The following is a 20,184-nucleotide window of genomic DNA, read 5'->3' as shown; positions in this document are numbered from 1 at the left end:
GATTTGATGCTGGAACCACATACATATGTGGTTTCCCACTCAAGGGGAAGCCTTACTGTTGGGCTGTCTGGAAATGCAATTCCCAGACTAGACCCACAGAGACAGAATCCTGTGTTTGGTCTGAGAATTGTTCTAAGAAGCCCTCCATGAGATTTTTATACACATTAAAGTTTGAAAATTACCTCCTCTGCTATTGGTATAAAATCGTTTCTGAGAATTTCTGCTTAAAATTCAATCAGATGAACATCTCATGGCCCAATCTCTTTCTGGTAGCCATTCAAAAATCCAAGAACACTAATAAGCATATTTAAAATATTAAACCACATTCATTATGACTTGATTTCAAAGTACAACCAAAATTTGGAAGGGATTTTTAACTATATATTAAGATGCATTTTCTGGACCACAGGAGTAATTACACATGAGAACACATCTTATTTAGAACTGGCTTCCAGAACCAGTGATACCTGGGCTGACTGTCCCAGTGAGGGGACAGGTTAGAGGCTGCGGGTGTATCATTGCATGAGTCCCCGAGGGTTCCAGCCCTGGGCCTGAGGAGGGAAACATGTGATATTATGATTTACCTGATTTTTCCTCTCCCTAAATGCCTCAGTTGGAAAATTTTAGGTTAAGTCCATAGAAATTAAATTTAAAGAAAAAGAAAGCATTATATGGATGGTGTTAAGAATATATATAATGTAGTTGTCTGTATGCTTGCTTTCTGTAATGTTTATTGCAAAGTTGGATTCCTGGATTGGCTGTGAACACAGAAAAATGTGCAGCCTTTGTGTGTGGCAACCTCTATAGAAACGGCCTCCTTACTGAACTGCCTGCTTCTGGGCTAAGCTGCCTGCCTGCCCTGCGTAGCTGCCATCTGAGCCAGCCTTTAGGAAGGGTTCCTGGAATTCTGTGCTAAACAATAAGATCGAGGCTTTCCACACCCAATCACAGCAGCTCTATTCTGACCAGTCAGGGTGGTGACTTTGGAGCAAAAACAATGCAAGGATTTGGCACCTTCATTTTTATAACAATGGGCCAATCAGGGACCAGGGGTTGTAGGCTTCTGTTCCCATGAGCTAGACGCTGTGTGGCTCAGTGAGTGCACTTGCCACTGAAGAATGAAGACTGTCTGCATGGCTGAGCTGAAACACTGATGTGGTCTCCCCAGAGCTGAGTGAAGCCGACCAGTGCAGAGTTCGGTAAAAGAGGGTGTCACAAAGCTGGGAATGTAGAGGAATCGAGCAGACCTAACTAGCCAGAGTGGCCTGTCCCAGGGCCCCCTGATCCCAGAGCTGTTCCGCACCCCATTGTTTCCAAAGCTCTGCTGCATCACAGTTGGGCAGCTACACAGCGGGGCTGTTTCCATAACCATGCTGCATCGCTCTTACTGGTACTGAATTAAGTTTCCCTCTTGACCACACCCCAAACTGCTGATCTTTGTTGGCATGGAATTGGCTGTCAGGGACATGGGTTGACAGGAAAGAAGGATGGAAGGGAGGAAGGGACTTCGTGAAAACCCAACCCTGTCCCACTATCCCCATGTTTGCTCATTTCCTACCATTAACATTCTATTCAGAAGGTCACCAGGGGGCGCTGTGGATCTTCTCAGAGCTGAAAGGCTTGAAACAAACCGAAATGATTCTAACTGATGGGCCCTGCCTCATGCCCACTGGCCTGAGTTAGACGTGACAGCAGGTGCTTCCTCTCAAGGGACAGACTCAGACACACAACCATCCCAGCAGCCTCCTGACAGTGAGGCTACAAACTGGGCAGAGGACCCAGAATGAGGGTGTTTGTGGGCTCATATTTGCATAATGCCCCACCAAAGACACCCTGTACCCCAGAGACTAGGGGAGGAGGCAGAGGGACACCTGAGAGACCAACACCAGCTTGAGGCCAAAGGACTGTGGGAAGTCTTTGCTTTGACCAGGCCTCCTCCTCCCCTTCCTCACTCACTGCAGGAGGGAGCCTTTGGCAGGATCCCTGTGCTTTGATCCTTCATTCCTGACCTGTGTGTCTTTTGATTTAAAGGTAAACTTCTCAGGCTGTGGTACCTCTCCAGCTCTCACTGTGTCCCCAGGAAAGATGGCCACTCGCACCTGCGGCTCTGGCACAGGAGCCATCACCAATGGTCACTATTCGCAGATGATCAAGTAGGAGTTTGGCCAAGTCCCCGGAACACTGATTTATGGCACAAGCAATAAACTGCCCTGAGGCCCTGCCTGCTTCTCAGACTAACATTTCTGAGACGAAGCTGCCCTGACCCTCCCCAGAGCCCAGCCTGAAGGAGAAGCCGACCCACTGCTCACTGCCCTATAGCGGAGCACGGCAGGCAGAGGACTCAGATGGGGAACCAAGACATAGCTCCCCGCTTTCACCAGCCTGAGGAAAACTGTGGTTCCTTGACATGGGGATCACATGGCCAGAGTCCTGTGTCTCAAAGCAGCCTGATGTCCACCCTCCTCAGAGAAATGATGAGTGATAGGGTCTTTTATTTTCACATTTTCAATTTAGTCCTTGGATACAATGATTTCATTATTTTATTCTGCTCTGGTTTTGTTATTTCCTGAGTTGACCTTTTTGGGAAAATCACAATGTAGCATGGGCATATTTTCAGATAAGAGCATATCAATTTCTCTGACCTTTAATCAGGCCCCAACAGCACTCATTCTGGAGCAGAAACCACATATTTTCTCAAACTCTCCATTTGTGAAAGTTACTGCTAATATCTCCTAAAAGCAAACCTGCTTTCTCTGCCTGAAGAAAAGGTTCCCAGCGGCCACCCTGCAAGAACCATGGGAATGAGAGTTGTGTCCAAGCACGTGGGAACATTGACAGACAGTAAAGAATCACACATCAGCCTCTCGGAACTCACACAGGGCCTTCCTTTCAACCACCTCCGTCCCTGGAGGGAAGAGCCTGCTCACTCCTCGGGTGGCAGGGCATTCACAAGGAGGAGAGCTCGGGGCAGAAGGGAAGAATTGCATACAAGGAGAGGACCTGGTTCTTCACAGAAGGGACAGGCCTCCAAGGGACTGTCACTGCTCTGGACTTGAACCTGATCTAAGAGGAGTTTGTAGAAGAGACAGCACATCAGTGCTGGGCCTGTCGTATTAAATACAAACATTTGTGTGTATGTGAGTGTGTATACTTATCTGTACATGTTCATAAATACATGCATATGTAATATATATATGTGTGTATACATTCAAATATGTGTACATATACATTCATGCAGTAATTCCATTTTTAAACTATATACTTTGAATGAATGAACAAATTGATTAGCTCTATTAATTAACAAAAGATTTCTTGTGGATTGCTTTTGTCTCTGACCTGGAATTTCTTTCCTGTGAAATCTGAGAAGTAGAGGACAGTCAATGAGTAGAGAAGTGACCTTGGAGGTGGGCACGCCAGTGCAGGAAAGATGGGAAGGGATGGAGAAGGAGGGAGAGCCATCATGGACAGCGCTGCTCCCAGGAGGGGGAGAGAAGGCAGGATGGGGCAGGAAGAGCTCCCACCACAGCGCAGGTCTGGGCAGGGCTGAGGCAGGCTGAGTGCCTGGAAGTCTCCTGCAGGTGGGGGCCCCTTAGGGGACACTGCTTCCAGCAGGAAAGGTGGGGCCCTGTGTGCTGTGCTACCCCTCTTGGCCTGGAGCCACAAGAGGCTGTGGCACTGCAGGTGGCCTCTGCTCCCCTGCAGGGTGTCTGGGAAGGAGGTGTGAGTGGTGCACTTCCAGGGCCACCACCAGGGCCTGTGCTGCTGTGTCCCACCCTCAGGACAGGGGCTGTGCCCTCCTTTACCCATGGGCCCCTGTATCCACAGAGATACTGCCCACCTCGCCCTAGACACAGGCTTGGAGAAGCAGGCTCTGTAAGATGCCCATAGTCTTCTCTGGTGACTCCTGTGGGAGACATCAGGGAGCCCTCAGACTCAGGGAATTCTCTGGAGACCCCTCCCACCCTCCTCTGCTGCAGAGTCCCAGGATCCTCCAACTGCAGTGATCCGGGCTCTGGCCTGGGCCTCCGTCCCATATCCATTCTGTTCTCTGTTCCCTTCATGTGACCTCACTCCCCAGCAGTCCTCAGGCTCTCCTGGTCAGGAGTCACATGTGTCTGAATCCGTGATGGTCACACCAGCACTGGCCCACATCGTCCAGTGTAAGAATGACTCTCATTCCCTGTACCAATTACCCTTATGTGTTGGAAACACAGGAGCCAAGGAGACAGGTGAAGTCTAGGTGTTGGATCAGCTTGAAAGAAGAGCTGTTTGCCTGAAGAGCAGCAGAGGGCGCCATAAACCATCCCTGCAAATACAGGAGCTCCTGGCCAGGCAACCCTCCAGGGACAGGAGCCCTCAGAGCTGGGCACTTTGATTCCTGTGAGGACAGGGCCCAGTTCAGGCCCCTGTAGGTGGCCCTTCTTGTGGTTCAAATCACTACACCCTTCCCAGCCTTACCCAGCAGGTAACTAGTGTATCAGGCTGGCCTCCACCAGCAAGGGCTCCAGAAGTTGTGGGTGAACCTGGGAAAGAGGCAGGGGATGGGGACTCATTTGCATGAGCAGCCCCTCCTCCATGGAGCCAGCTGGGAGGGGATAAGAGAGGCCTGGGCAGCCCAGCCCCAGCTGTGTGGACCAAGGAGCAGCCTGCTCACCATGGCCTGGGCCCCCATGCTCCTCCTGCTGCTCTGTCACTGCACAGGTAGGGATGGGCCCCAGAGACCCACAGCGCCTGCACCCTGACCTTCTGTTCACTCCCATGTGTCTGTCTGTTTCTGCAGGTTCCCTCTCCCAGTCTGCGCTGACTCAGCCGCCCTCTGTGTCTGCATCTCCTGGAGCCACAGCCAGACTCACCTGCACCCTCAGCAGAGACCTCAGTGTTGGAAGTAGAAACATGTACTGGTACCAGCAGAAGCCAGGGAGCGCTCCCCGGTTTTTCCTTTACTACTACTCAGACTCAGACAAGCAGCTGGGACCTGGGGTCCCCAGTCGTGTCTCTGGATCCAAAGACACCTCAACCAACGCTGCACATTTGGTCATCTCGGGGCTGCAGGCTGAGGACGAGGCCGACTATTACTGTGGTGCATCGGGCAGCAGTGGTGATACTTACACGATGCTCCAGAGTCACGGGGAAGTGAGACAGAAACCTCCCTGTGCTCTTTCTGCCTGTGGGTGTCACTGCTTATCTGTCTGTGACCAAGTCACACTCGGGTGGCATTTGTTGTCACTTTTTAGTGGGTAACTCATTTCCTAATACCCATGGCTGCACAACTGTTTTCTTATTGTCCATAGTTAAACATTTTATTTTTCCATTGTTAATATCTTTTCAGCCTGCTCATGTCTACAGGGGCCTAAATTAGGCCTCAGGGCTGCGTAATCCTACAGGGGCATGATAGACTAGGAAGGAGGGGGTTGAACCCACCAGTGCCCACCAGGGTCCAGGCCTAGATCAGAGGCCTGAGTTGCCTGCGGGATTTTGGTGCATCAGGGGTCCAGTGTGTCCCAGGTGCACCTCCCAGGAAATTGCTGCTCTCAGGAAAGAGTGAGTTTACATTCCATCTGCATGTGACCACTGTGGCCTGTTTCTGAGACCTCTTCTTTTCTCCTGGGTCTCAGGGGAAGCGGGTTTCTCTGGCTCCAGAGATTCTGAGCTAACAGAATCTCATCCACACTGAAATATGATTGTGTGTGAGCTCTCTGTGCTCACCAGGATGTCAGCAAAAGGCTTCCTCAGGTCCTGCCCAGGTGGCTCGGTTGGGGGGAGCATCATCCTGTGCACCAGAAACTTCCAGGGCTGATTCTGGTCAGGGCACAGACTAGGTTGCAGGTTTGATCACATGAGAGATAATAAATCTGTTATTTCTTCTTCACATTAGTGTCTCTCTCTCTCTCTTTCTCTCTCCCCCTTCCTCTGTCTCTCAAATCCATAAACACACTCAGGTGAGGATTTAAAAAGGGGGCTCCTCCATCACTAATGCAGGATCTGTAATCTCAACCTTTCTCTTCACCCTGTACCCTGTGAGAAGGGTCATGCCCAGATGTCTGTGAGGCTGGACACATGCAGAGTTTGGGGACACTCAGTTGGAAAAGATGCACCAAATAAAACATTTGAATGAGGACCAGAAACGTGTGGGGGAGTTATGTCACACAGCAATGGGTCAGGAAGCCAACTCTTCCTGTCTGAGGACAATCGTGCCCTGTCCTGGAGTCTTACTCACTTCACCCTTCTCTCTGCACAGATGAGCAGCTCAGGGGCTCCTGGAAATCGTTCCCCGGGAGTGCATCCCTGTTCCTCTTCCCCATCCCCTAGGACAGGTTTGGCTATTTGTGTGGCTTTGGATCCTACTTGTGTAAAACAACTGTCTCTGTAGGTGGCTCAAATGTCCCTCTCAGAGTGGCCTGCCCTGAACTCACCGGGAATGCCATCTGGGCCTTCCCCAGGGATCTCACTCTCTTGAGTCCCCAGGTGCCATGGACACAGGTTTGAGTCCCAGCCCTGTGTCTCCCTGAGCTGCTGCTGACTCTCCTCTGTCCCATCTCCTTCCACCCCCTCTCACCCACATCATTATCACAGACACAGCCTCTTGGGGGTGGGGCGCGGTGCTTCTCCAGGAGCAGGACCCCAAATCCATCCAGCTGCCCCAGGCTGTGAGGACATCCCCTTCTCTTGAGGCTCAGGAGAGTGTGGAAGAGATGTGGATTTGTCAAGCCCGCTGCTATAAATGTCCCGAATGAAGCCTGATGGGGGCCCTCACAGGATACTGGGGAGTTCGCAGGGCACCTAAACAAACCTCTGTCTTTTACACCAGTTCCTGTCTCACCAATCTGGCTTTCCTTGGAGCAGAATCCAGAACCCACTTGTTCCTTGTCAGTACTTATTCGTAACAGCGTACATGTGAAGTACTTAAGGGTAAATCTGTGAGAAAGGATAGTCTGATACAGTGAAAGTTAGAAAACATGGCAAGAAATTTAAACTGAAGTAAATATCCTGGTTTGTGGTTCACAATTCTCAGTGTGCCTAAGACAACAGTTTCTCCCAAATGGAAGGAAAAACTAACTGCAAGGTCTCCCAGTACATGGACTGCGGAGGGGGCTGTGGCTGGGAGGCTAGTTCCAGGGCCGAGGTCCAGGCCCAGGTTGTCGCCCCCACATCCTGGATTCCCCTTCCCCTCACTGATCACACCTGATGCAGGTGAAGCTCCCTGATGCTCACCCTCCCTCGGGCTTCCTGCCCCAGTCTGTCCCCTGAGCAGTGTGGTCCCGGCCCTGTGCACACAGGTCCCTGCATCTCTCCCTGCTCCTCCAGCCTCCTTCAGGGCCTGGGACCCAGGACAGACAGTCAAGGGCGACTGTCCTGGCAGAGGCAGCAGCAGGGATACAACACGGTGATTCCGACACATGAAGTTCCTGAAATCTCATCAATGCTCTGAGCCCATGGAAACCACCACAACCTCTGGGAATGTTGGTTCTCAGGGGAGTGAAGCTGGGGACAAAGGAGCAGGGGCCCCACATCTCAGTCCCTCTTTATTTATGTCTTCCAGGGTCCTGCCTGTGGGCTGTGCTGGCTCATGCACCCACCATGTGGGGCCTGGTCTCAGGAACAAGGCCACCTATTGTCGAAGGAGCAGCACCATGACGTGGAGCCACAGTGTGGCTCGGGGACAGCAGCAGCCCTGGAGTGGGTGACCTGGGACATCTGTCTCAGAGCCTTTTGCGAAGGAAACTGTGGCTTCAGGTTTGTCCAGAAATACTTCCCTTTAATCAGGTACTGGAATTGAGGGTCACCCCGACCATTCTCTGACATCGTTTTTCCATTTCAGGTTTCTGACTACCCCCCACACTACATCATCACATGCTTCTCAGACTGGAGAATGCAGAACCCCAACCCTGTGCCAGGGGACTGTCAACAACTGAATATCTGGGTGTGGAACAGCTTTCTGGAGCATCCATTTCCCTGAAAGATTTGAAGAAATTAGTTCAGTGAGTGGCAATAATCCCCTTCCCTCCGGCCACAGGCAGGTAGGACGAGATGGCGAAGAGCGGGACATGGGAGAAGTTCCAGAGAAACACTCCAGTCTCTGAAGCATCACCGGGCGGCCTGGGGTGGGGGTGGGGCGTGGGGAAGCGGTGGTGGCTGCAGTGAGGGTGGCAGCCCCTGCTCTGGACTCCAGACAAACCTGGCAGCTTATTCAGCTCAGTGGCTATTTTGGGCACAATACTTTTGAAGGCCATAGAGGTGGCAGCCAGCCTCTCTATAGGAATCTTACTGAGTGAGCACCCAACCACCTGCAAACCTCCAACCTCCCAGGCACCAGGTCCTCTGCCCTGGGTGCGCTGTGCACACGTGGCCGCGCGTACTTCTTGAAGAGCTCACTCTGCAGCTGGTTGTGCCAGCACCTGGCTGGCCTCCTTGGACTCTCTGCAGGTCATGGTCTTCCAGCAACATGTGATGTGCAGGGAGTGTGGCTTGTCCTCTTCACGTCCTTGACCCTTGACCTTGCAAGGTGAGTACTGATCCTATGATGGAGGGAACGTGCAGGTTGATAGTTCAGAGCATCAGAATTGCCATGTCCACACAGTGACTGTCCCACTTTAAGAACCACAGGGCTCGCGCCACTGATATCAGCACCTCGATCTCTCCATCCGCTGAGATGGAAAAACAAACAGAACTGCAGGTGGAGCTGGGATGTGTGTTGTCTGAGTTAATTTAAGAAAGTGCTCACTTGTCATGGAATTTATATCAGAAGGTTGATGCTGACATCATGGTGGTGTGAATGAGAAACAACTCCCAGGAAGACACGCAGGCTCATGAACACAACTCACACACACATTCATGATCTCTCCTCACATAACAGCACAGGACACCCTTCCCCAGTGCCCACAGCCCTGTACCACCTCCAGGGAGCACAATTACTTACAGGTGCTGTAAAGTAGACAACATTTATTATTCTTATTTTTTTATTTGGAAAATCAGCTTTTTTTTCAAGGCCCCAATTTCCACTCTCAGTAAAACCTGGAATCATGTTTGAGCTCCAGGATGAAGGCAGTCAGGATGTCCACTTGTCTGATCATCTCGATGTCTTCCTCGGAAAGAAAAAGTGGTAGAATCTGTACCACTTCCTTCTGGTCTTGACACCACCTGCAGTTATGGAGGAGACCACAGCGGCCCTGACCAGGCCACGGATTGTTTGCGCATCTCTCGGGTCTCTTGGCGAGTATGGGAGCAGTACTGGAGGCCCTCACAGCAAGCTTGGAGGGCACCTAGGGAAAATGCATTTGTTTGGTTTGGATCGACTTTTCCCTCCCAAAGACTTTCTGGTGGGACTTCCCTCTGCAGAAATGCCTGTTGCTGAGACCGGGTTAACACACCCCTGGTCCCTTGAGTGTCCTTTCTGTGTCTGTTCTCAGTGTGGGTTTACCCTTCATTTAGTCACTGGCAAACACGCAATTTCCTAATGGTTAAACCATTCATTGCAACAGTGTGATAGGAAAATCAAACATAAGTTGAGAAATAAAAAATTATAAAATACACTTATACCTACAGAGCAATTTGGGAAGCAGAACATGGAAAAGAGACAATACAGATATATTGACAAAAAATACCCATTTGGAGAGATATCACTTGGAAGATTAATATAAAATATCTCTACAGCAGCCATTCGCATGTGCCATCTGCTGGGACTCCAGATTGGAGTCCTAACAAATTTAAATATCATGGCTCACTGAGTGACATTTGGGATACTAGGCCAGGTGTCCATCACCACCTAGCCACAGCCACTGGTGTACCCACGCACGGAACTGTGAGAACTGTGGATGAAATTTCAGTAGTCATGTTGAAAACCAGTCTGTGCACCTCTAGGAGGCTTAGCCACTGTAGAGGGCAGGGCTGCCCCAGTGGGAGACACGGAAACATCACTCAGAAAAGCCTGAACTGGCGCCTCCTCTGGGAACATCTTCAGTCCTGGAATGGTCATGGTGTTTCTGAAAATATGGTCACTCTCTTTTCCTAATGTTGTTACCTACGTTTCTGGGCTAGATTTTTACATCGTAATCTTCTTCTTAAATCCTCCCCCAATTATATGTTTACTGATTTTAGAGCAAGCAAAAGGGGGAGAGAAATACAGATGGGAAAGAGAAACACTGATTGGTTGTCTCCTGTATGACCGTTGACCTGGGATCTCACCTGCAACTTACGTATGTGCCCTGATGGGTCATCGAGCCCACAACCTTGTGGCGTATGGTATGACAGGACAACCAACTGAGCCACACGGCAGAACTTCCTGGGCTAGTTTTGCACATGCTTAGCAGGACTCTTATTTCGTTCCAGGTCACAGGAAGGAGTGGCATCTGTTTGACACATCACTGAGGAGGGGCAAGGTACAGAGAAGGGGCGACTGAGAGCAACTGACTCTTGGAATATGGAGCTGAGGACATCTACGAGGTCTTAGAGACCTTCTTTTTCTCACCCCGAACACACGCAAAAAACACATTATTCACCAGGCAATGACAGGGTCAGTTACTCGTGGAATGAGCCGTGGCCAGAGGGAAAAACAGGGAGCAAACTTGGAGCCCAGCTCCACTCAGATCCCTGTGAGCCTGAACTTTGCTGCCCAAACACATTCAGTAAACATCCACCCTTCACTCAGGCCCCTGGCGGTTGGGCATCCAGGCCTATGGAGTTTGACCCTGGGCCCAAACCCTCCATAGTCTCTGGGACAGAGGGAGACAATGGACACAAATAACTCCATGGCAGAAGGTGCGAAGGAGCACCCGTGAGTCGCCATGTGAACGTGAGGACTTGTGGACTGCCTGGTGCCTAGAGAGAAGGACACTCCACCAGTGTCCCTGTCCCACCTGAAAACCAGTTGGTTCTCTCCCACTCTGCTGTGGACATATGTGCATTGGGTAGTGTAGGCCTAGGGAATACCTGGCTCTTGTGAGTCTATTCCTGTGACCCAGCGGTTCCTGTGACCCACCTTCTCCAACATCTGTCCCTTCCAGAACCCTGACTGTGAGGAGCCACGCCACAAGCGCATGCGCAGTTGGAGCCATCAGAGGCTTTGGGCGACTGAGCCTCTAGGTGCAGAGCCAGGGCTCATCCAGACAACCTGCCAGGCCTGCGTGATGGAGAGCACTCATCCCCCTCAAGATGCTTCCAGGCCACAACGGGCGGCCAGACCCCCGTGGACTGGAGCGTGGGTCCTGGTGTCCGCATGCAGGGGGCTTACCTGCCTCCCCCTCATTACCATGCCCTCAAGGAAGATAGACAGCTGGGACACAGCAAGGTGATTCTGGAAACAGAGAAAATATGAACTATGAGCAAGAGAAAATATGAACTACGAGCAAAGCTAGCATAAATACGCAGGAAATTTACCAGGAAATCTTTTACATCGTAAGCACAGAAATGAATTAATGGTAGGGAGGTAATATGTACAAGTAGAATTATAGGCTTTTCATGTAAGGGATTCATTACCAAGCACATCTAATTCATTAATTAAGGAAGGCTTTGTGATGGAGGAGGGATTTCAGGCAATATGTAAAATCAGAAAGACAAGCCTAAATGCACTCGTGTGGAGTCCGTGGTCCACTGAGCCAGGATGGCAAGTGGGTTAATCTCACCGAATTGCCTGGGCTCCTAAGAGAAGTCAAAGGACACATGTGCCACGTCCCCCACCTCACTGAACTCTCGGGGACTCTGAAATGTGAGGGAAACTACAAAAACACGCAGAGGGCAATGTCGAGTTTCTCATTCTCTGTAAACTTACAGCTCTCAACTGCCTTTGACACTTGAGGTTGCTTAGATGCTGAGGCAGGAGAAAAAGGAGAGGCATGTAGACAGGGAGGCTTCCCCAACGCCCCACCCCCACCCTGAGCCCGGATTCTGGCTTCTGCCCCATGGGCTTTGTCACCTCTGTGAAGTCATCCATGTGCAATACAACCAGAGCCTGAGGAAATTCCCTCTCTCCCTGAAATGAGGTAACAGCCCTTCCTGGTTTTTCTCCTTGGTCACAGCCCAGGACCACCCCACAGGGGGCAGTTGCTCACTGCAAGGACTCTGTGCTGTGAGGGCTCAGAGCAGAGACTATCCCATTCCCACCCAAACCCTGAGCTCTGGGAGGGCCGAGAGCCATGGTGTCTCTGGGACTGGAAACTCAGAGGTGAGGTGTTGGGTGAAGACTGGGGTGCAGGAGGAATTTCAGGGGCAGGGGCAGCTGTGAGCCTTGCTGGGGTCCTGAGTCTTCACTTGTGAAACTGAGGGATGGGAGGTGCTCAAGGGGAAATATGGGGTCCTAGGCATGGAAATTCTTTTGGTCCCAAGGTGGTGGGGGAGGCTCCACAGCAGCTGTGGAAATGCTGATCCTGCTGCAGGGCTCGTGGGGGAAGTGGGTCCATGGATGAGATGCTCTCACAGCTGCCACCACTCAGGACTATGGGGCATTTGTGAGTGGTTTTCCTGAGCCCACAGGCACTGACCGTGTCCCCTCTCCTCTCAGATGTAATTGGAACTTTGTAGCCCTCCAGGGTGGGGGCCAGGCTGTGGGCCAACAGGAGTAGGACATCCCCAGGGTGTTCCTGGCTCACTTCCCCTGGGAAGCTCTTGATGAGCCCAGATCCACCATCCCTTCTCCTGCACAGGGAGCAGTGAACCTACTGGTCCTCAGGGCTCCCAGGCAGGCCTCTGACCTTGTGACCCAGGACAGAGGTCACTGACCCTCAGGGTTTCAGCCTCTTCCCTGGTTCCCTGTTGGTGTTCACGACCTCCTTGCCCACCTCTAGGCACCAGCCCAATCAGGAGGCCGATGATCCCTCCCACATATCTGAATATAACCCCAAAGTACTAAGAACTCCCATTACATGGAGCAGTGAGGGAGACATCTACCCACATCTCCCTGGTGACCCATCACCGCCCTGTCCCTGACTATAACCAACACCAGCTCATGTTTAACTTTTTTTTAAAGATTTTATTTATTTATTTATTTATCTTTAGAGGGGAAGGAGAGAGGGAGAAAAACATCAATGTATGGTTGCCTTTTGTGCATTCCCTTCTGGTAGTCAGCCTGCAAGGAACCAGCCTGCAACCCAGGCATGTGCTCTGACTGGGAATCGAACCGCGATTGTCTGGTTCGCAGGCCCGCGCTCAATCCACTGAGCTACACCAGCCAGGGCCTCATGTTTAACTTCTAATTGTCACTTGTGCTGTCCACCAGGAGACCTCACGTCCTCACCTGGGTCAGTCTAAATGGGGTCAAACTAAATACATTCTTTTTTGACTGGTCTTCCTAATGCAAACAACATCATTACGTGACTGCTTCAAAAAACATTCCTCAGAGAGGCTTGTCAGAATGACCAGGAAGTAGAGAGTCGCTGACCCAGTTTCCCAGGTTCACCTGCTCCCAGGAAAGCACCAGGAGACCATGGGTGGTAGAAATATTTTACTAACTCTCAATGCCGCATGTGAGATAAAGTTTGCACTAAAATTGAAAATGGATTTTGTCAGCTGCTACTACTTTTATCTCAAAACACATTATCTTCATTAAAACCATTGAAATAGTTTTTTTGAAAGATAAGCATGCCATTTATTTTCAATTCAATAATAACATTGAATGGGAAATTATACCTGTTGAAAAGCTGGCTTTGTTGTACTGTGTGGTTGCTGGCCACTGAAATGGGAAATCAGTTCTGTTGAATCTCGGGTACATAATTGCACATTTTTAATTAATTAATTTATGTATTTATTTATCTTTAGAGGGGAAGGGAAGGAGAGAGGGAGAGATGTATCAATGTATGGTTTCCTCTCTTGCGTCCCTTGCTGGCAACCCAGGCATATGCACTAACTGGAATCGAACAGCGATTCTCTGGTTCACAGGCCCGCGCTCAATCCACTGAGCTACACCAGCCAGGGCCGTAATTGCACATTTTAAGTACACTATCAATGTAGTTTTAAATCGTCAAACTCACTTTACTTTTTTGCTTAATTTTATCGAACACTTAATGAGGAAATAACTATTTTATAACAAATTTTAATAAAAAGGGGGAGCAAGGAATGGTTTCCAAAATATATCAGGAGGTCAAGTGTTCTTTATTCATAGAACCAGAAATAATAGTTGAAAGTGAACACCCAGCTGGCATCTGTGATTCTGGTGGCCCAGCAGGAAGCTGATCTTCATTCCATTCAGGGCCCTTAGCAATGACTAAATGAGGGGGTACAAGGCAGTGCTAGTCTGCAGCCCTGCGCCCCCTGCTGGTGACTGTGGGATGAATGTGAGAGGAGCCTTGAGTCCCCTGTGTTACCAGCACTGAAGAAGGGGTGGGAGGCAGGAGAGTAGATCCACAGTTGCCCCCTTCCTCCCTGGTTGTCAGTGAGGACAAAAGGTCCCAGTGGGACCTAGTGAATGCCCACCCCCAGCCCTTTGACTGAGCCCTGTACTTCCCTCCTTGAGGCCAACAGTGCCTGAGCAAGGGGCTTTTCTAACATGAAACTTGAAGGGAACCAGCTTCTGACAGACACTTCCTCAGAGTCCCCACAAGGTGTCAGAGCACAGAGCAGTGGAGTCAGGGCTCCACTTTGCTGTGGTCAGTGGGAGTGGAACACACATACCCTGACCTTCTGCTTAGCCCCATGGGAGGGTGGGCTGATTAAAGGAAGAAACAACAGGACCCAGGGCCTCCTCCTATTGAAAAAAGCAAACAGAAAGGTCAAAGGCTGAATGAAAAATAAAAAATCAATTGATATGACTCTGACTTGATTCAGATGAGGAGAACTGTGACAGATATTATTTTGGCAATGATGCTAAATCCATGTGAATAGCAACAATAAGTGTTCTTGGGACAAATGGGAAAAGAGAAAAACTGAACATAAACAGGAGTCATCAGACAAACCAAATGGACATTGTATTGTAGAACTGAAAGGCACAAAAAGTGAAATTGAAAAAGGGTACTTTCAGCAGTGAATCAGGACTATGTCTACTTTTCTTCTCTCCTTGCATCCATCCTTCCTTCCTTCCTTACCTCTGTTGTCTCTCTCTCTCTCTTTCTTTTTCTGCCTCCCGCCCTCCCTTTTCACTTGCCTTCCCCTCTCCTCCCTCCCTCCCTCCCTCCATTCATTTCTTTCTTCCCCTCCATTTCACCACCATTACTTTAACAGTTCCCAACACCATGAATGTTCCCCAGAGGACGTCACCAGGGGGCGCTGTGGGTCTTCTCAGAGGTGCATGGCTGAAACCAGCTCAAAATGCTCTAATGGAAAGGGCCCTGTGCCCACATTCATGGCCTGAGTTAGACCTGACTGACAGCAGGTGCTTCCCCTCAAGGGACAGACTGGAAGCTCACCCAACCACTGCGTTCTGCTCACAGGAAAGCTAAGAACTGTCCTGAGGACCCAAAATTGGATGGTGTTGTGTGATCATATTTGCATAATGCCCCACCAAACACACCCCTCACCCTCGGAGCTGAGGAGGACATAAAGGGACACCCAGAGAGCAGTCCCAGCCTGAGGTCAGGGCATTTGGAAAGTGTCCACCATGGCCTGGACTCCTCTCCTCCTGCTCCCCCTCCTGACCCTCTGCCCAGGTCTGTAGACTCACCAGAGACCAGACTTTGGAGGGATCCCTCTGCCTTCCTCTTCATTCCTGACACGTGTCTGTTTTCATTTCAGGGTCCAGGTCCCAGGCTGTGGTGACTCAGGAGCCCTCACTGAATGTGTCCCCAAGAGGGACAGTCACTCTCACCTGTGGCTCCAGCACTGGAGCCATCACCAGCAGTAACTATCCATACTGGATACAGCAGAAATCTGGCCAAGTCCCAGTGACACTAATTCATGATACAAACGGTAAATACTCCTGGACCCCTGCCCGGTTCTCAGGCTCCATCGTCGGTGACAAAGCCGCCGTGACCCTGTCGGGGTCCCAGGCTGAGGACGAGGCCACCTATTACTGTGCTCTGTGGTACAGCAACCATCACCACAGTGATACATGCAGAGGGGGAAGTGAGACAAAAACTGGGCTCAGTGCACCCTCTGCTTCTCCCATCCCCCATCTCCTTCTCACAGAGGCTGGTCTAGCCAGTGTGGGCTCAGGTTTGTTCTCCATGGCCTCAGGGGGTGCAACCTGATCCACATTTCTAAGCAGTGACATGATATAAGCCAACTTTTCAGGAAGACTAAGTCCTCTTTAAAACAGGAGCAAATGTCATCAACAATTTCACAGGTAATGGGCAGGACAGCAAAGGAAAGGTCATTCCCATGTGGACACACGCACACACAGACAGTCAGGTGTAATGGTGGGTTGGCCATCATTTAATAACCAAGACACACTCCATAATCTGGTGTGAAGAAGCAGAGGAGGCAGAGACACTGGGAAATGGAGCGGGAGCCCCCTTCCCAGAGGAATGTCCTTGCTTGTCTTCCTTCTCCAGCCTCTGTGGTGTTTAGGGCAGGAATGCCTGAACTCTGTTCTGGATCAAAGCAACTGCCTGTTCCAGACAACTGTTTGCAAAGGTAATGGGAGAACAGACAGACTGACTACAGGGCTCACAATTCAAGACGTTCTTCACAACTGGTTCCACTGTGTTTATTTAAAGAACAACTTCACTTATTTTCACTGTAGAAATTTCTTTGTAGTCTCATTAACATAATTCCACAGAAACATATTCCTCTATTTACGAAATTGTTCTCTCCCCATATGGGGTGAAGGCAATTTTGGGGTAAAGACAGTGGTTTAACTGCCTTCCTCCCGTATTTGGACACATTGTGGCTTTCTGCATGAAACTATGTCCCAGGCCTGCAATTACCCTTTATCCCAAATAAATGCTTGAAGTCTCTCACATTGGCTTTTAATTTGAGGGGAACATTAGTGATAATCATACAGCCATTATATATAAAAAGAAATGCTTGGGTGAATCATAATAGAAATATAATAAAAAGTAGCCCACATCTTGAGAAGGACAAGGGTTTGGAGCACATGGGCATACAGAACTGATTTCTGGTACCTGTTACCAGGTAGAAATCTGGACCAGGTGCTAAGCAAAGGGGTGGGGCATCCATAATGGGAAGTGGAAGAAGAGGACAGTGAGCATCCTTATAGCTTAAGACCAGCTCTACCAGCTGAATCTGTGGTTCTTCCCAAGCATGGCATCTTGCAATCCCACCTCCCTCAGGAAAACAGGCCAATCAGATTCCTAAAGCACATCCTCCTGGGACTTACATCAGAAGGTACAAGGTCCAAACAGAGCCAGCGATGATGCCAGCAGATGCAGGGGTGCAGAGCTGTGAGCTCTTTCAGAACTGCTCCTGCCTTGCCGGACGGCCAGGAGTCATCCCCCAGTAGGTCTAAGCTGATACTGTTTCTGCAAGTGCAGTAGGGTGAAGGGTTGCTCATGTCTCTTGTAAGGACAGTGCTAGAAATTGGGGGTTGGGAGGGTCGGACAAAAGTTTAACCCAAAGATCCAGAGGTAAGTTTCAGTTTAGGCAACAGGGTCCACGTGTGCTCGTTTACAAGTTACAGACAAGAGATGGGAGGAAGGAGACAGGACCCAGTGCCAACTGACACCAATGCTTTGAATGAGATACTAAAGATTTCCGCTTAATTATTGTAGAGACAGTATGTATGAGAAATTTATCATCAGACAGGGGACTCACCCGATGTGCATATGTGAAATATAACCAGTAAGTAGTCAAAGAATCCAATAAAGTGAGGATGAATAATAGTCCAAAGTAGATGGGGTAATTGTGTAGATGGAAATAGGCCTGTAGCTACCCGGAATGGGACAGGGAGGTGTGGGGACTGCAGACATACTGAGTGCAGGACTTTGAGAACAGTAGCGTCATTGGAATTTGAGAGGCATGTGTAGGCATTCCTTCTCAGCAGTCAGGAATGAGACATAGTCGGGGCCTCCATTTGGGAATGAGGGACTGTGCTGTGACTATACACAGTGGATCAGAATCACAGTGTCGGGGAGTCCCTCATAGACATGGGGGTACAGTCAGTGACCTACTGAGCTGCAGGGACGAGCTGGGCTCCAAGGCCTTCAGGGAACATAGAGATGTGTGTCCTGCCAACACCAGGGGGCGCTGTGGGACTTTGCTGTGGTCCCTTCCCAGCTGCTCAGGGATGACTGTTCACTCAGTGGGGCCTGGGTTTGCAGACTGGGCTCAGTGCTCACTGCTGGGGACTCAGCATCTGTGTCCTCTGAGGCCTGGCAGAGTCCCGTGAGGAGGAACCGTTCTGTGATCTCAGCAGGTGCTTCGTCCAAGGGCTCTCCCAAGGGGTGAAGCCAACCTCCACCCTCCTCAGTCTTTGCTGTGAGTTGAGCTCTGGGCTCACAGGAGGACTCAGGGAGGGCCTGGGAGGTCCCTGGATGGACACACATTTCCCTGGACGGTCCATCCTGTGGCAGAAGGTGAGAAGAAAAGGAGGCCTAGGGCAGCATAAGAAGTCAGTCTGAAGTTAAGGAATCAAATCTAGGGGACACAGCAGAGCGGTCGCATCCCTTCCAGGGACCTGAAGCACCCTGAGTCCCTGAGACAAGGCACTGCAGGTGCTGTGTGAAAATGCAGGTCTCAGAGTAATCCAGGCACAAAGCTGTTCTGGCATTTAGGCATGTACCTGAGTTGTGATGTCAGGAAGAAGGGCGTCAGGAAAGAACAGGTGTGCAGATTGGGTGGCTGAGGACATGAAACCCCTTTGTGGAACATGAGAGGATGAAGGTATGGTCCCAGCTTTGCTTGAAAAACCATGAGTCTGCTCTGGAGAAGGTGGGAGAACTGGGTCCCTGGACGTGACTTTTCTACAGCTCATTATCCTAGGAATCCATAAGAATTGACATGAGGGGTGTTTTCTGAGTCCACAAGAACTGGACTGTGTCCTACCCTTCATTTATCTCCCATTGTAACTTTTATCCAACTTTTATTCAAAAGTGAACTTTGTACTATCAGGGAGCTCAGCCTCCCCAGGGTGTGCACAAGGAGACTCCAAGCTGGAAGGTCCTGTGGAAGCTCTCACCAGGGGAACAGCACAGTCACCGTGGGTGTCTCTGACACTGGTCCAGAACCCCAGACAGAGCCCCTAAGTGTGTGACTTCAGAGGCATGGTGGACTCTCTTGGATTGCACCCTGGCTCTCCAGAGTCAGGTAAGTGCACACACCTTCCGTGATCAATCACACAGGGCTGCAGCTTGAGGAGGGGCCAGACTGGTGGTCACAGTCAGAGGAGCTGAATACAACCCAGTGACCCAGGAAAGTGCGAGAACATCTGCCCTCCATTTCCCCCAGGACAACCCCACACACCTGCCCCTGCCTGTGGGCAGCAGCAGCTCAGGTTTGGGTTCTCTGTCCCTGTGCTAGTGAAGCTGCAGGGACTGATGCTTCTGAGTCCCTCCACCTCTAGGAATGCCACAAAATCACTCCTGTTCTTCCTGCTTGTCCAATGGAAAGAGCATTTCTTTGTCACCAGAAGCTACAGTATCTCCACTCTCATGCTAACTGGGAATGGCAGAGAGAATCCCTGCTTGTGATAGCCAGGAGTTTCAGGTACCCCGAGCCCAGACTGTATCTGTCCCCTGAGCCTGGCCCAGGGTGCGCTGATGACTCCTTGAGCTCTGACATCTGCACACAGCAGAGCGTCCACTTTGTACTGAGGTCACATCCTTCAGGAACTTCCAGTTTCTCAGGCACAGGAGGGACCCCTGTTCCTTTAAGGCCATGACTGGCAAGCTCATAACTTTTACCAGTATCAAGTTTAATAACACAAATCTTAATTATTTAAAGGGTTTTCAAAACATTTCAGTTTATAGGCATCTAAAGCCTATGAGGCAACCCTCAGTAGCATCAATTATCAAAAACACAAGGAAATTTCAAGAAAGCTCTGGTTTATCTTCAAGGTCAACATTGGAGGCATTTTCATACAAGTTGATTATGACTTAGTGTGGAATGAGGTCCTTACATTGAAAAGGAGAAGCAATATACACAAAAGAGATGTTTATAGTAAAGGTGTAGTTTTCGACCTTTAGAAGGAACATAATTTTAAGATTAGACTGAAAATGGGTAAAGGGAAAAGCATCATAAATATATAATATAGGTGACAGAGGAAAAAATGAAGTATCAGAATAGCACTGAATAGTCCCCTCAGTGGGACCTGATGGGCTGGAGTGGAGAGCAGGAGGACACTTTCTCTCTGGCAGTGTTGATTCT

At 50.0% G+C, this 20,184-nt stretch overlaps 1 gene segment (V, D, J or C); it reads left to right on the top strand.

The window, feature by feature from the left end:
- The first annotated feature begins 15,470 nt into the window (after nt 1-15,470).
- On the top strand, nt 15,471-16,109 carry LOC118997222 (immunoglobulin lambda variable 7-46-like). The segment is given in 3 exon segments: nt 15,471-15,569; nt 15,655-15,963; nt 16,048-16,109. Coding segments are annotated over 3 exon segments (420 nt in total).
- The last annotated feature ends 4,075 nt before the right edge of the window (nt 16,110-20,184 follow it).

This window comes from Sturnira hondurensis, unplaced genomic scaffold (assembly GCF_014824575.4).
Source record: "Sturnira hondurensis isolate 20B ecotype Veracruz unplaced genomic scaffold, ASM1482457v3 Scaffold0012754, whole genome shotgun sequence".
In the NCBI taxonomy this organism is placed as follows: Eukaryota; Metazoa; Chordata; class Mammalia; order Chiroptera; family Phyllostomidae; genus Sturnira; species Sturnira hondurensis.
The sequence above is the reverse complement of the archived record's forward strand: the minus strand, read 5'-3'. Positions and strand labels throughout refer to the sequence as shown.